This window comes from Rhinolophus sinicus, linkage group LG17 (genome assembly GCF_036562045.2).
Source record: "Rhinolophus sinicus isolate RSC01 linkage group LG17, ASM3656204v1, whole genome shotgun sequence".
NCBI lineage: Eukaryota > Metazoa > Chordata > Mammalia > Chiroptera > Rhinolophidae > Rhinolophus > Rhinolophus sinicus.
This window is the reverse complement of record NC_133766.1, coordinates 5,439,994-5,456,986: the sequence shown is the minus strand read 5'-3', so window position 1 is coordinate 5,456,986 and position 16,993 is coordinate 5,439,994. Positions and strand designations below refer to the sequence as shown.

Sequence of the window (16,993 nt, the reverse complement as noted above, 5' to 3'; positions counted from 1 at the left end):
TGTTCCATTTTACTCAGTCCATCTTTATAATCATGTAAATTAAACCATTTGTCTTTAGGAGAAGTGAGGGAGAAGATGGTGGCAAGAGTTAGCATATTAGCCACTCTTAGGAAGGCAGACTTCGGTCATCTTTTTGGTGATGGGAAGAAATCACGAGTGTCAGAAAGTGGCTCGATGAGATGGTTTTCTCTCTGTGAGTCTGCAAAGTGTTGTGCTCTGGCCACTCACTGCCTCCCTGTCTTGCCCGCTGGCTCCTTTCTGGGTGAGGAAGAGAGCTGTGTCTCCTGCAGAGTTCTGTAGGTGTCTGACAACAGTCTGTGGAAGACAGCTGTCCTGGGGCCCAAAATGGGCAGCCGGTAGTGAACGCTCTCTAGAGGACAGCGCAAGAAGGAAGGACAGGGCTGCTTAGGTTCTATTTTTAAAGAAACTCAATATAACCAAAGGTCACCCAACACTTCGTCAACTTTCTGAAACAGATTCAAAACTCACATAATAATTCCCTTTACTGGAACCATCTTACCCCCCACAACACGTCAGCTTTTGGAGATCTTGTCAAAGAGGCCAGAAAGGAGTGCCTAGAAACCAAAGTCTCGGAGGAGTCTGGCCAATTAAATGAAAAATGAAGATAAACTGCGTCTGGCATTGTAACATGAGTCCAAGGGAAAGAGGATTCAATTCTCAGAAGACCTTTCTGGGGCCCGTATATTGTTCTGCTCTTCAAATAAACAAGATCTTACAGAAAGTCCACAGTAGGGAATGAGTACTTGCATTTCAAAAGGAACCTTTGTTTTATAAAATAATTTGTATTAGGCCTCCTTACAGTCCCTACCATCCCGCTCTCTTCTTCGAATATTATTTCAGTTATAAAAAGTTGTTAATATTCATCTTTTCCAGGAGACACGTGGTTTGAAGGAGAGTAATTGGGGCACGCAATAACATCTGCCCATTGCAAGTTTCTGAGTGACGAAGGAAAATGGAGACAAGCTCCCCACTGCAGCTGAAGGAGAGCTGAGAGACGCCACCAGATCACAGACCTAGGATCCAGTTCAGTCTCATCACGGGGATGCAGAGGAAACAGAGGTCCAGGGTCATGGGCACTGACGGACTAAGACCCAGAACCCAGAGCTCTTGGTGCCACGTCACACCACTGTACCAGATGGGAGGCCTCTCTACTCATGTTTCCTGACAAGAGCTGTGGGTGTCGTGGAACTCTGGACTCAAGGCCAGAGTCAAGGTAAACCAACACGGAAGAAATCCCCATCACTTCCAGAGGTAGGCTCTTTCCCCTACTTAGTTCTCACTAATAATTATGGAGGACACGTCAAGGTTCGCTGAATCCAGAAAATCACAAGAAGTCACTATTGTGATCAACAACATGAGTTAGACAATCATTGGCAGTACTATTGGCCAGGATGAGTCAGCCACTTGGTCTTTGTAGCATGTCCAGCAAAGGTGGGTGGCCCTTTGCGATAAGCGTGTTGCAGTAGGGACATGTCTCAGCCACAGAAACCAGTGGGGCTGGGGCAGTGTCAGCAGTTTTTGTAGGCAGATCAAAGGTGAAGGCTGCTTGTACTGAGGTTCTGGCTCCTGGAGGCGGGGGTGGGCGGCAAAATGCTTCTCTGGTTTTATAGGTGGGAACACACAGGCCCAGACAGTTTGAACAATTTGGCGAAGCCTATACATCCAGACAAGAATCTGAAACCAGGCCTCTCTGTTCCGAGGTGAGTGAGTTTTCTATAACCTCAGAGGGCACATACAAGAGCAAAGCTCAGCTCAGAAAGGTCATGAAGATAATCAACAGTAGGTCTACCGAGCTTCAGCTCCAAGCCAACTCCATAAGCACTGTCTCTTCAGTTTCACCTCCACAATTGGTGTCTTTGGGTGGAGTCTACAGGTGAGAACCAGGTCTGTACAAGAACATAATGTGCTGATCACACACACACCAAGCCTAGCTTTTGTACCTGGTCATTGAACACACTCCGGGGTTATTAAGTTGATAAAAGGCATCTTATCACATTGTCCTACAGAATCAGAAAATAAACATTCTTGCTGAGGAAAGGTGTGTGTGTGTGTGTGTGTGTGTGTGTGTGTGTGTGTGTGTGTGTGTTTTGTTCCTTTGTGAGGCACACCTGAAAAAAATCCAGGTTTAGGGGAAACTCAGAACAAGTGTGTGACTGGTACAGGGAATCCGAAACCCAACTGCATATGCCTGTTACCCAGTATGCTCTTGGCTTCAAGAGAATGAGGTGGTCACAGACCAGAGGAGTGGCGTGGGGGTCAGGGGGGCTTTTCATTGAGTGGGTGCTCTTAGCTCTCAGCTCTTCAGTCCATTTTGGCTAAATGAAAGCCATGAGCTAGGCCAATATTGTTGGATTCAAAAGAAGGGGCTGATTGGGGCTAGCCATTTTTCACTCCACTTGAGTGGATATCTCCAAATCTCAGCTGTTACCTGAGTCTCTGGTCTTCCCTTTCGGGACCCCTTCAAGATACACCTTCCATCTTCAAATTTCCTTTCCTGATGGCTTCTCAGTTCAGTTCTGGCTCTAGACTATCTGCAACCTCCTAGGGTAGAGCCTAGGTTCCCCATCTTATGAAGTGAAGACAGTGACCTTGATTTTCCTTACTGTGTGTACCACATGAGAGAAAAACCGAAGGTGGCTTCAGTTAGTACAACAGCAAATGAGAAGACAGACAAAGTCACTAAAGTGGACAGCCTATACTGCACTGTGCCCTTGAATTATATCACCCCAAAGAATGACCCCCTCCCACCTTCACTAGCCCAGTGTTGCTTCTCTAAAAGATGAGACTTAAGTCAACACTGCAGCTGGACTTAGAGCCACTATTCCTTTGTCTCTTAACAGCAAGTGAACCTAAGAATAGCCCTGGGCAGCTTCCAGGAGAAGGCAGGTGGTTTAGGAAGCCTCTGGGTTGGAAGGTTAAAGGCCATTCCAGGGGGTGAGAATGCAGTTCCCTTCCCACCTTAATTGGTCCTATCAGGTTTTTGTGAACTTAATGTCAAAGGCAAAGGAAATAAAAGCAACAATAAATGAATGGGGCTATATCAAACTAAAAGGCTTCTGCACAGCAAAAGAAACCATCAATGAAACAAAAAGGAAACTGATGAAATGGGAGAAGATATTTGCAAATGATACCTCCAATAAGGGGCTAATATCCAAACATATAAATAACTCATACAACTCAACAACAAAAGAATAAACAATCCTATTAAAAAATGTGCAGAGGACCTCAACAGACACTTTTCCTAAAAAGACATGCAAATGGCCAACAGATACATGAAAAGCTGCTCAACATCACTAGTTACAAGGGAAATGCAAACCAAACCACCATGAGATACCACCTCACACATTTTAGAATGGCTACTATCAGTAAAACAGGAAATAACAAGTGTTGGGGACGATGTGGAGAAAAAGGAACCCTCATACACTGTTGGTGGGAATGTAAATTGGTACAGCCACTATGGAAAACAGTATGTAGGTTCCTCAAAAATTTAAGAATAGAATTTCCATATGACCCAGCAATCCCTCTTCTGGATATCTACCCAAAAAACCTGAAAACATTCATCCGTAAAGATATACGAGTATGTACCACTATGATCATTGCTGCATTATTCACAATAACCAAGACATGGAAACAAAGTGTCCTTCAATGGATGATTGGATAAAGAAGATGTGGTATATATATACAATGGTATACTACACAGCCATAAAAAATGATGAAATACTGCCATTTGCGACAACATGGATGGATCTTGAGAGCATACACTAAGTGAAATAAGTCACATGGAAAAGAACAGGAACCATAGTATTTCACTCATATGCAGGATATAAAACAGAAAGCAACAAATGAACAAACAAAACAAACAAACACACTCATAGACACAGGCAACAGAGTAGTGGTTACCAGAGAGAAAGAGGCTGGGAGGAGGGTACAGAAGGTAAAGGGGGTCAAACATATGGTGACGGCTGGAGACTAGACTTTGGGTGGTGAGCACACAATGCAATAGGCAGAAGACATATTATAGAATTGTATACCTGAAACTTACATATTGTTACTAACCACGGTTACCCCAATAAATTTAATTTTCAAAAAGAGAGAATGGGAATTTGTTCAGAAAATTTGGAAATTATCTTAGAAAATTATTCAGAAAATTTGGAAATTAAACTTTCCATTCTGTTACTCTGGGGGTAGAATACCTCCCACCACACGTATTCCAAAAGCAAGCAAACCTGTTGGGATGTCATCACGAGGACCCTTGGGTGCAGTCTGAGCTTTTGGTGGCTGAAGACTCATCATTCTAATTGGAGAAAACAAGAAAACACATTAGTGACTTGACTAGGGCTTGCTGGAAAGAATCACAACCGAGATGGTCTCTTGAATCCAGCACTTGTTAGCCTGGTACTGAGACCATTTTGCAGCAGAGACCACGGAGCCAAACTTGCACAAATAAAGTACTTTTTAATATAGTGCCAAACTTACAAGATAAATAAACTGGGGCACCAAATCTCAAAAGTCTCCTTCATAGAAGAGTGAACTTTTGCTCAGAAATCCTGAGCTTAGATAGATCAGTTTTCTATGAAAAGTCAGTAAAGAGTATTTATTAGAATTACTTTTACTGTGATCTAAGAGTTCTTTAAACGTATGGAGTCAGTGGAGGTAAATGTTAAGAGTGATGGAGACTCTAGTGCTCATATACTGATTGTCTCCATGATCCTATCTACCTGGGCCAGTCACCGTGGTTTTGATGCATCTGAGTCTACATCTCAGCTTGGAACAAACGGCCCTGAGGCACCCAAGGAATCTAACAGCTACTGCTGTCCAACATCAGGTCACAAAAGGACCCATTTATTTTCCCACATTACTGCTAACTGTATAAGGGAAAAAAGGGAAAGATTGCCATTAGATCACATATAACTTACTTTTTTTTTCAATATTATATTAGTGTAGCAGTTAGAATTTATATAACTTACAAAGTGATTCTCCCACCGCTGATAAGTCTAGTACTTACCTGGCACCATATATAGTAATTACAAGATTATTGATTATATGCCCTATGCTGTACTTTACAATCCTGTGACACATATAACTATTTTGATTGGTCATATGCAAGGGTGATTGTATGTCTACATTTCAACCATCCACTGCAAAGCAAGTCTACCTACCTTCCTGCCTGATCCAGGAGGAGTCCATGTTTTAATAATGTAAAAACTGAGTCCATCTTCCCTGTCTGATAGTTAAACACAGAAAACAACAACAACAACAACAAAAACCCCTGAAATCTAACTAATCAAAATTCTGACTGCATCTTATTTGTGATATACTTGATCTTGATAAGAAAGCAGCAAATGACAACCCAGCAAACTGGTAACAGGCATTTTAGTTACTGAAAAGTAGCAGAGGCCATCCAGGACTCATGGCAGGTTCTGTGTAACCTTCTGAATTGGATGCATCACCTTCATGGAGAGTTTGTATTTAGTTTTGCCTAAGTTATCACAGAAATCTCCCATCTGATTCCTTGTACTGTCCTTGGGAAGGTGGAAAGGACGATGAAAACTTCCACAGTTGTGTCAATAGTTGTTCAAGCAAAAAGGTGAAAACAACTTTTTGGGTCTAACTATCCTGTTTAACCAGAAAACAAAACCAGTCAAGAAGCCTGCTCCCTAAGCACCCCCTAAACATTCTGCGTGGTGTTTCTCTCTCTACTATCCTGTGTCTCCAAAGTAAGGGCATCAGAATTAACATCGTGTCCCGATCTAAACCTTTGACTTACCTATGACTCATAAAATTCTTGAAGGATAGTTTCTCGTCACCTGGGATCATCATAGTTCTTGGTTGTATCTGAGGAAGAAAGTCTCAGTTAGGACACAGGCCAAACTGCATTACAACTCACGAAACAATGTATCCCCTTAGCAAAGTCAAGTTGTATTTACTACCAGAGTCACTGGTGCATCCTTTTGTGATACAAACGACCTGGGGGGATCCCCCTGCTCCCAGGTTATAGGATCCTTGTTCTTCCCTGGTTATCATATTTGGAAGTGAGGTACTTCAAGATTAGTAAGCCTTCCAATTCTCTTGGTTCACTTCGCCCTAACATTCTCCAGGTCCCAAGTTAAGTGTCACTGTCTCCCAGATACTGCTGACCCGGGACTACTGCTGGGCAATCCTCTGCCTGACAACCTCCTTGCTCCCTGGGCTCCCTTCCTCTCAGAACACTCCTGCCCCTTTTATTGTATTCACTTGCTTCACGTCTGGCTTCCTTCACAGACTTTCTCATGAGGGCACAGACCACATCTCTATGCGTGTATTTCCAGGTCCTAACACAGTGCCTGTTTGAGAAATATTTGCTGATCAAATTAGTGAATGAATGAACGACTTTGAAGCACATGTGAAAGCGGTGAGCGTGCCCTTCATACAGATGTCCCCGGTGACTCCCGACCACGACTTTCAGTGGGTGTCTCTTCCACGCTAAGTAACTGGGCTCCAGCCCAGGGTTCCACGGGCATCTGAGTAGTTATACAACCCAGGTCCTGTTTAGGATACCACCTATTTAGGATATGCAGTCGTCTCGGGATCAGTTATTGGAAAGATGGTTCTTTCCCCCATTCAATTGTCTTGGCAGCCTGGTCAAGACTCAATTGTTCATAAATGTAAGGGCTTATTTCTGGGTTCAATTATAGTCCCCTGATCTACACGTCCGTCTTCATGCCAGTACCAAAAGTCCTGATTATTGCAGCTTTGTAGTAAGTTTTGAAACTGGGAAGTGGGATTCTTTCAACTTTGTTCTTCTTTTTCAAGATTATTTTGGCTACTCTGCACCTCCTGCATTTATTTCCATCTGAATTTTAAGATGTTTCTCAGTCTCTGCCAGAAAAGCATCTGGGATTTCGAGAGGGATCCACTGAATTTGTAGAACAATTCAGGGAAGTACTGCTGTCTTCATATTGTCTTTCAAGCCATGAACACAGGGTTCTATTTATTTAGGTCTTCTTTGATTTCTTTCTATGATATTTGATTGTTTTTGATGTACAAATCTTACATTTCTTCGGTTCCATTTATTCTTCAGTATTTTAATTTGTGATGCTATTGTAAATGGAATTTTTTTTTCTCAATTTCGTTTTTGGATTGTTCATTGCTAGTGTACAGAAATGAAATTCATTTTGGTATGTTGATCTTATATCCTGTAACTGCTTTCCTTATTTATTAGCTCTAACAGTTGTGAGTATGTGTGTGTGTGTGTGTGTGTGTGTGTGTGTGTGTACGCATGAGCATGGGTGTGACTCCCTTAGGACTTTCTATCCAGAAGATCGTGTTATCTGCAAACAGTCTCCCACCTTCCTGTCTGGATGCCTGTATTCTGTCCCCAGCTCCGGCATCTTGCTGACTTACCATCTTCATCTCTCGACATGTGGAGCACAGCTGCTTGTTTCTCACCAGCAGGAGGTTACTCTGGTTCCTCCCCGCCTGAGAAGAGAGAGACAGAGAGAGTCAGGAAATGCTGTGGTATCCGGGGCAGCAAAGCGGTGGGGGAGGCGTGGAGGGGGAAGAGAGGTAACAGTGATTCTGCCCATAAGACAGAGATGGACAGTTTGGTCTCACCCCTCCTCCCCCAGGTCGACGTTGAATCTAGGCTTGGTTGCAGCTGGTAGGCGCAGAAAGAGTTTGGGCAGGAGGGGGTGAGTCACAGACTCGGTGGTGGCCTCGGGGCCCCTGCATACAGTGAGACAGGTATAAGTCAGCTGGCACAGAGGGGTAGGGCTGGCGGTAAAATGCCGCACGGCCTGTCTTTCCACTGAGCACACAGTCTGAGAGGCTTTACTCTCTGGGAGGCGGTACATTTTACCCATTTTATACAAAGGATCGCACCATAGGGACTGTCATGCAGGGTCTCTGGTCCCGCTCCCCGCACTAGAATGCAGGACATGGTGAAGCCAAAAAGGAACACCCACGGAGCCATAGATAAGGGAGTCATACCACTATACTCTTGCTGGCGGCTGGGTTGGAGACAGAGGAAGCAAGAGCTGCAATGCGCCGTTTGCTTCTCTGCCAACCAAGTAACCAACTTGCTAGCTGCAATCTGCACTTGCTAGCATAGCCACGGCCGTTTTATTAGTGGCTAACGGCTAACTGGTTACAGTTGATGGCCATCTACTGCCCGAGCCAGCACCTTTCCACGTGAGGTCGAGAGCCTGGAAACTGAACTCTGGGACTCTGTCCCCACAGGAACCAGCCTAGGACCACTGGGGGCCTGAGAAAAATGAATAGAAGACTCTTCTGCAAACCTCCTTTCACTGGCCCCTCTGACGTACTACCCTCCCTTCTCACGCCTTAACTCTGGCCAAACATCAGCTCTGCAGCACACACTGGCCCTTCTCAGTCTCCTGAGAGCCATGACTGAGCCATAAGCAGAACTGGAGCTGGTGTGTGGGCCCTGAGCTCCTCCCTCCTCTGGGGGACACAGGCTGTCCCAGCCAGGACGAAGAAGGCACCAGAGAAGGGTCGGTGGGAGCCCTGCCTGCTCACTGCAACCACTGCTTTCCTCCTGACTGCACCTCTACCCAAGGGTGAAGGGAGCAGGGTTTGGAGCCCTTACACCTGCAACGGGAGGCTCTGATTCACATCTCTGGTAAAAGTCTGCTTAGGGCGGGAGCCAATGGCAAGTGGAGGCCACTGTTCGGTCTGGGGATTCTCAGCCATCGTCTCTCTCTGATATCAGAGTTGTGGGACATGCTCATAGGACGCGCAGTATATGCGGGTGGGGGGGCACAGGGACAAGCAGACGATCGCTGAGAGCTGAAGCCTGCTCCTCTCATTTCATCGACTTGCTGGCCTATCTACCTGTGTGCACACCTGTGCCCTGGCCCGTTCCGGCTGCCCCGGGAGGTGTGTGAATCAGGAAGAGGATGGACCTGCCTGCACAGTGCCTGGCTGTGCTCCTAACGTGACCTGTGCCAGACGGGTCTGGAGGCAGCCGCATCCTGTGACAGGCGGGGCATGTGCATGAGGCATTGCTAGGGGCTTGAGAACTGGAAAGTATAGACAACGTTGGATGCTTCTGACAAATACTTAAAATACATTTCCTTTTCACAGGCCATTTAAAAAGAATCAACTCTGTATTACACAATGTCGTGGGTTGGTAAGTGAAAGGATGAGTATGAATGACTAGATTTCATTCATTCAACAACAAACAATTTATTGTGAGGCCACCACGTGGAGGGCGCTGTGACGGGGTCACAAAGATGAATAAGACAGTTTCTGGCCTGAAGGAAGACCAGGGAAGACCACAGATCCATTCATTTGCCCTTTCATTAGGTACTGGGGCCACCGAGGTAGCTGAGACACGGCTTCTAAGCTGTCACCACCTGGCAGACTGTGTACAATGGTGTGAAAAGCACCAAGACAGAGATATATTGAGGCCACTTGGGTAGGGGGATGGGTCATAGAGGGGAGACCCTGAGAAGGGTTAAAAGGGCAGGCAATGCTTGGGTAACTATTGAAGGGTGGCGTGCGTGCCAACCTAGAAAACACTACGCAACGACACAGAAGAATGACCTAGCAACTCTGCTTCAGGTAACTGAGGAGACCTGGGGATGGCCGATTGTCTGGCAGGAGGAGGGGTGGAGTGAGAAGGGGGCTAAAGAGAAGTGCCCTGGGTACTGACTGCTGTGCTTCTGGGATGATTCCACCCTCTCCCACATCTTTCCCGAGTCCTAGGCGTGGTATCTCCTGGGGCCACGCTCCTCTCTCCATCTCTCGTGTTTCTCTGAGTTCTGAGACTAAGATCACCTCTTGGAAATGGTGACTCAAGCTCGGATGTGCTAGGTATCAAAGAAGCAGCAATGGGACTTCTGGAACTTCAGAAAAGAAGGAGCCCACGTGCCCCTGGAGGGGTCAGGAAGGGCTTGTAGAGTTAGCATTTGCACTTGGTCTGAAAGTGCAACTCCAGACCAAGGAACACTGGACAGGTTGGAGGTGGGCAAGGGAGCCTCCTGGGGCAGGTTGGTTTTGAGTAGAGTCATAAGCAGAGTCTTGTCTTTCCTGCAGCCGACTCCGTCACCTTTCCTAGACTTCCGGTTTCTGCATGCAGACACTCCTAGATGCCACAGGGACCGGCATCACAGAGATCATTGCAAACCAAACAACAAACATATCTGAGCGATCTGCAAGGTGCATGGCAGGTGCTTGCCAGGTGAAAGGAGAGTAGATGCAGCTCTAGAGTCCCACAGCCCGTGAGTGTCATCTCGTGGAACCGGAGGGATGGAATGTTTTCTATATTGCCCTTTCTGGCCTAGTTCATGCCTCCTCTTTTAAGACATAGCTTAGGTGCCACTGTCTCAGAAAAACCTTTCTCCTGACTCTCCCACCACTTTGCACACCCCTAGCCGAAGTTGGGTCCCTACCTTTCTGATTCCATCCTAGAGCTGGTATCACTTTTTGGACTGTTGTGTTTATTTTCTCCACTTGGCCGAGAGTTCTTTAAGAGTAAGAACATACCTCCCACATCTCTGTATTCCTAGAGCCTATCGCAGAGTCCTGTACACAGCAGGCATTTGACACATTAGCTGAATGAGTCATTGTAAGCATTTTAAACTACCAGGTATGAACAGAGACATAACCAACATACATTGGTACTATCTGTAAATACCTAAAACAGAAGATACACGTGTACGTGTGTGAAGGTCACCATTATAACACTGTCGGAAGGGAGCGTTACAGGATATCGTGGCACCAAGTTCATTCCACTCAATGTGCTGGGGAAAGGCACTGGCTTGGAGCCCAAATTGCTCGGTTCCAGACCTGGCTCTAGGAGCGACCCGAGTGACTTTGGCCAATCACATACCCATTTGGGCCTCCCAACCCTTGCTGCCGATGGTCTCTGTGGCCAAAAAGACAGAGGCAGGCTCTCCTCCTGCCCACACTTTACAGGGAGAGGCGAAAACCAGTCTTTGATGTGGGGCCTCCATCACCTCTGCCAGAAATGCGGCAGTGAGTGACCCCACCTGAGACTCCTGTCCGCTGACACTTGGCCTCTGAGAAGAGACGCTTCACTCCTCTGCATTTGGAGAGGAGGGTGAGGGCACGGGGGTGCGGTGCGTGGTGTTTATATAACGTGGGAGGTACCTGTGACGCACAAGTCCTGCCTAGACCGTCTGCCAGGAAGTAGATGCAAAGAGTTTTGGATTCCATGTTCTGTGGGCCTCGGCGTCCTCCCTCCTGCCTGCTCTCTTTCCCAGCCCTGATACCACTACCTTCTGCTACCCTCCCTTTCACTCTCACTTTCCTGAAGGCCAGCTCAGCAGCCAGGGCAGGAATGGAGGGTGAATTGGCCAGTGGTTCAGAGCACGGGCCCCTGGTTGTAGTATCTGCAGGCAGAGCCCCCAAGGAAAGAGGCTCTGAGATGGTCACGGGATTCTCCTTTCCCTAGCAGCTGTCCCCAGGACAGCAGATGGCAGTTGTGACGGGAGAGTGACAACAGCCTCTTGCAGGCTGGCCAAGGTCTGATGAGAGTTCAGCCAGTCCCTTCATATTTCATAATTGGAAACATCCTAATATCTGAGGCCAGTATCTGCTGAGGTCCCCAAGGTCTGGCTCGTGGCTCAGGTATTTGGCCTCCTTGAGTCTTTGGTAAAGAGACAGAGAAATATACGTCTCTGTCTCTCTCTCACACACACACCTGTCCACATAACAAAAACTGAAAACGTAAGCACCAGATGGTGATTCTAGAAACAGCATCACAAGCATGATTTGAGGAGCATTGACCAATTTGCCTATGTCCTTCCTGCCCTGTGACACCTCTTTTCCTTTTCTCCTTTCCACTCCTGCCTGAGCTGAGACAGACCTCATAGGTCCCCTAGCTCAGCTCGTTCGAGGAGCACAATAACACATGAGGAAATCGTGCAACGAGGAATGGCCCAGAAAGGCTAAGCTATTTGTCAAATATCACATCTGTTGTGCAGGCTCCCTGGTCCTGCCCCCCGCACAAGAACGCAGGATACGGGGAAGCCAAAAAGGAACACCCACAGAGCCACGGGTAGGGGGTTCATACCACTTATAGTCTCGCTGGCAGCTGGATTGTAGACACAGAAAGCAAGAGCCACACGATCCGCAATCTGCCGTCTGCTTCTCTACCAACCCACCTCACTTGCTAACTGCAACCCGCGCTTGCTAGCTTAGCCATAGCACTTATATCAGTGGCCAATGGCTAACTGGTAACAGCTGATGGCCATCTACTACCAGAGCCAGCACCTTTTCATGTGAGGCTGAGAGCCTGGAAACTGCTCTCTGGGACTCTGTCCCCACAACATCTATTCAGTTCCAGTGAGCCAGAAAGTTCTCTGGATGAAAGTTCAAAGGAAACCCACCTTTCCTCAGGGGACAGCAGACTCTTAGGATTCATAGGAGGGCACAACAATGCCCGTGTCCCTTAGAAGTCAAACAGCAGTGGTCAGAGGACTATTCTCAATATTCCAAAAAATACCCTGTGGTAATCAAACATTTTCCTGCTCTCTGAAAACACCCGTCATCTCAATTACACAATAAAGCTGAATGTAGTTTTAAAAATTCTCTTACCGTTCACTAGGAAAAACTTCAAACACACCCTTAAAATAAGCAACAGCTGTGGCCCTGCCATCCTGACTTAGCAAACTTGGTGTTTACTACATCATGATTTCTGGCCGGAGGTGTTATCGCTTCCGTTTAAAAAAATTGTAGTTATATATGTTTGATCAATATAATCAGGAGAAAAATGTAGGTGTATACACAACAGTTCCCAAGGTGGTCATGAGCTTTCAAAAATTGAGTTCAATGAGAGGAATGATAAAAAGATTTCTTGGTGGTGAGAAAACTGGAAGTCGCCAGGGCTTTTTGTCACAGGTCTGCTAAAAGCAAAATAAATAATGCCCCATCTTTACTCTCACTCATTAGACTGGAACAGCACCCCTAGATCAGAGAGAAGTGAGGGGGGTAGGGATGGAGAGATTGGGGTGGCATTTTACCCCCCTCCCCCGTGAATGCCTGGGGGGCTTGTCAGTTACACCCAACTCCAGCAAGTGGGCAGAGGGGTGCAGGGTCTCTGGCTGCAGTGCTCCAGCTAACCAGCACACATCAGCTCAGCCTTGTCTAGGAGTTCTGACTCAGTCACCTCCTGGCCAAATATCCAGCTATTTTATCACACTTTTCCGCTTCCCTGCACCTTGGGGAGTCCTGACTTGCTGAGAAGTGGCAGGTGAAAGTCATGACTAAGAGAGAAGCAGCTTCACAGTAGAGGCTGCCATGGGGGGTGTTTGGGCTCCGTTTCTTTGTTTCTTATCTTTCTTCATCGTGACTTCACCTCTTCTGGCTCCTTTATGGTGTTTTCATCTCCTCATCTCCCTGTGTGTCTCTCAGCATCTGCTGTCTCCCTCTCCCTCCGTCTTTCTGTCTCTGAGACTGTTTCCTCTCTGTTCACCAGGGACAACTGTTCTAGACACACAGACCCTGCACTGGCCCCAGGACAGCTCCTGGGCTGGGAGGAATGCCACTGTGGGTGTTCAAAGTTCTGCCCTTTGACCTGTGACGGTGAAGAGGAAGGGGGCCAGGTGGCAGGACCTCTGCACCGTGCCCAGGGAACAGGACCGCTGGGTGGCTGCAGGGCTGCCGGTAGCTCTTGGCAGGTCCCCAATTTAGAGGCTAAGAGATAGTGTGTCCACAGTGCATTCCACTCCCGCGAGATAAAACATGACGTCTTTCCAGAAAGGAGAGGCTGTGATGGTTTACCTCACAGCAGACACGCTCAGGCCTTCACGTTTGCAGCCAGCTTGGGGGACGAGGAGTCTGTGTGACAGGCAGGGATCTGATTTGAGGTACCCGCCAGGTGTCCCAACAGAAGAGGGATCTGGGTTCCCTAGGAAGGGTGGCAGAATACGCCTCTCCCGAACATGCCACTGTAGCATAAGGATTATTTTGAGCTAAAGGCACTTTATAAAAACAGCAGGTGCAATAAGGGTGTTCTGACCCTCCCCTTTTCTTTCTAAAAGTAGGAGATAACCCCCCACCACCACCACCCCAGCGAAGAGGACCTCCTTATACCTGGAGGAAAGTAACACTCTTATCATCAAGGACAAGAAGATGAAGCTGAGAGAATTCTCCACAAACAGACTTTGTTTAAATAACTGTCCCTTAGCCTCCAGCGCAGTTTTCTTTCCCACGATTGCCTCTCTTCGCTCAGCCAGTATAAACACATGCAGGTTTTGCCTCTTCTTTGGGTCTCATTTCCTTATGAGGGCTCCCGTGTCATGTAAAACTTACAGTAAATAAGTATGTATGCTTTCCCCCTGTTAATTCGTCTTCGGTCAATTTAATCCTCAGGCCCAGCTGAAAACCCCGACAGCACAGGTGAAATTTTGCCTCCCTTGACACACACAGTCAAGCACGCACACACACACGCCCGTGCACGCGCGCAGGGTCAGCCCCTAGCAGGGTGAGGGTGACGGTGAGAGTGAGGTACCTGAGTTCTCCTTTCCCAGCAGGAGTAATGGACTTGTGACCTCCTGAGCCTCCCAAGGACCGGCCTTTCTGGCTCCGCCCTTGGCCCAGCCGCGGACGCTGTTGCTCTCGGCTGCTATCTAGTGGCCGCCCATGAGTATTGCAGTCACGAAATTCTGAGCCCTGGGGAAGGTGGGCCTCTCACTTGCCCAGGCCGCTGGTGCCTGGAGACTTAGTGCCTCGCATGGCACGGCGCACTGAGAACCAGAGCAAACCTGCGATGAGGGGGCGCTCGGTGGCAGGGGGAACCTGTCTAGATAGGAAGTTCAAGGAGACTGAGGGTCTAGAAAGTTTCCTTCTTGCTGGTTCTGCAGCAGCTGCCAAGCCCAGATGTTTCTGCTCAGCCCCTCTGCATGTCACGGTGCCACTCTCACCTAGTTGCCTGACCAGGTTGTTAGGGGGATTAATGCGGTGACCGCAAGCACTGCCCTGCCCGCGACCCTCCTGTGCTCTGGCCGGGCCCACCCACATCCTTGGTTCCCGTCCGTAAGCTCCTGCAGGCCTGAGTTCTCTATAAGCGGGTCCAGCGCGCTCAGTCTCCATGTCTTCGCTTCCAGGGCTCTTCCTCCACGTGTGGAGATGATGTCTTCCAGACTCAGTGCAGATGCCACTTGCTCCTGAATCCACCCCTCGCTCCTTCTCTGCTCGCCCCCCCACCCCGCAGGTGGCCTTTCCTCTCACCTGCCTAGTACTTTGTCCACTCTCTGATACTTAGTGTGCAGTGTGGACCTGTCCATCCACCCCTCTCATGTGAGCCAGCGGCATCTCACTTGCTCATCCTGTATCCCTATTAAACCAGATAGAAAGGGGTTCGTCACCGTTATCCAGTGACATGAGTGCTTGTCCTAATTGGGGCCACACTCACGGAGCTCCGGTGATGAGCCAGGCCCTGTGCCAAGTGCTTCAGGAACACTGTTTCATGCCCTCCCTACAACAGCCCTGCGAGTGCCATGCAGTGTTTTCAGGTGAAGAAACTGCTCATCTCCCACAGAAATCTCTGTCTTCCTCCGGGAGGTGCTGACTTCGCAAGCACCAGGAACGTCCGGAAACCCTTCAGTGCAGCACAGTGCCACTGAGTGTCCCCCAGCTGCCAGTCAAGGGTGACTTCTGGGAGGTGGAGGAGATGAGGAGTTTTAATGTGAAACCCCTTGGGTGTAGGGTCAGAGGTGGGAGACGTGAGGGATTCATGACGGTGGTGGGAAGGGGTGAGAGACCCCAGAAAGCAGGTCTGGTTCTGGACACAGGCTGAGAAGTGGTCTCTGAAAGTCGCAGGGCAGATTCCTCAATGGGAACTTTTTTGGTTTCCCTTTTCGAGGAGTCTAACCTCATGCTTTCCTTCTCAGCCCTGGTGGTGGGAGCCCTAAGGCATGCCACTGGGGGGAGGGCGGCCAGGGTCATTCATTTCTTTCAGCTACTACCTACTGAATACTGAGATGCCCAGCCTCCAGCTGTGCTAAAGAGATAGGAAGTGCCTTTGTATTCACCTTCCGCGTCACCCTAGAATTGCTATGGGTTTCTTTTCAATTAAAGAAAAACACTTTTTGAGTACCTTAGATAAGTCCTCTGGAACAGGAAACAAAATTGGCAAGTGCATATTCTTCTTGGATGAAATCAGAAAAGTGGCAGAGGCATGGGGAGATCTGAGTAATCAAAACAAAAGCAAGTTAGAACCACATTCTCTGAAGAGCCAGGCCTTCGGTTGTTTCAGAGAGAACCCAAGGGACCCCCCCAGGCTCACCCCCACCCTAATCCTGGAGGCCCTGGGACATTCTGGCGCTCCCAAAGATGGCTTTGCCCTCGTAAGTCAGTCTGCCTTCTCTCTCCCTTTTGTGTTGAACTAACCAATGCCAGCTGCAGCTTGTCAGAGACAGTGTACAAATTCAGGGGGGAAAAATTGTTCGTAAAGCACATGTGTGATGGGTGAAATACACCAGACCTCCTTCCTAAAAAGACCTGCCTAGAAGTTACTGATCTTTAATATGTGCCGTCCTTTCGTGCCTGGCCTGCTTTCTTGGAGCCTGTGCCCCTGCACACGGAAACAATCCACCCGTTTCCTCCCATGGAAATTTTCTCTCTCCAGCCACACTTTTTCTCTGGAACGTTTCTTTGTTTCCAGTCACAGGAGAAGTAGTGATGCTGCAGAGGTCACACCAGTGACCCCCCCGCCCCCACTGGTCGGTGTGGTTCATTTTATTCCAGCATAAGGGCTGAGGTCTACAGGGGGGCTGTCATCGTAATCTGCCTGTGTGTGCTGAGCACCATGTGTGCCCCTGGCCTCCAAGAGAAGGAAGCTCGGAATGATGGTAGTTGTGCCAAGAACGCCTCTCCTCTCTACTGAGGACAGACGTCACTGCCATTCTTCATTTAGAAGAAGGCGTGTGGAAGGACTTAGGTGTTCACGAGGTATTTATTGTTTCATTTGGCTTCACCATGTTCCTGGGCCCTGGGAAAGCAG

The 16,993-nt window shown here is 48.1% G+C and overlaps 1 protein-coding gene across 1 annotated transcript; it reads right to left on the bottom strand.

The window, feature by feature from the left end:
• Positions 1-7: 7 nt before the first annotated feature.
• Positions 8-15,081, bottom strand: LG17H1orf105 (linkage group 17 C1orf105 homolog). The gene is made up of 6 exons (XM_074322439.1): positions 14,737-15,081; positions 14,501-14,614; positions 7,405-7,479; positions 5,789-5,856; positions 4,248-4,315; positions 8-370 (listed from the first exon to the last, which is right to left on the bottom strand). The coding sequence occupies exons 1-6, from the start codon at positions 15,079-15,081 to the stop codon at positions 225-227; spliced, it is 816 nt and encodes a 271-aa protein (XP_074178540.1). The 3' UTR covers positions 8-224.
• Between the last annotated feature and the right edge of the window lie 1,912 nt (positions 15,082-16,993).

Excerpts from the sequence above, each read along its gene's own strand:
- LG17H1orf105 (XM_074322439.1), bottom strand. The coding sequence starts at position 15,081 with ATGGAGACTGAGCGCGCTGGACCCGCTTATAGAGAACTCAGGCCTGCA. Across the intron at positions 14,615-14,736 it reads CAGGTTTGCTCTGGTTCTCA|CAGCCGAGAGCAACAGCGTC; the intron begins GTGCGCCGTGCC and ends GCCACTAGATAG. Across the intron at positions 7,480-14,500 it reads GCTGGGAAAGGAGAACTCAG|GCGGGGAGGAACCAGAGTAA; the intron begins GTACCTCACTCT and ends CTCTCTTCTCAG.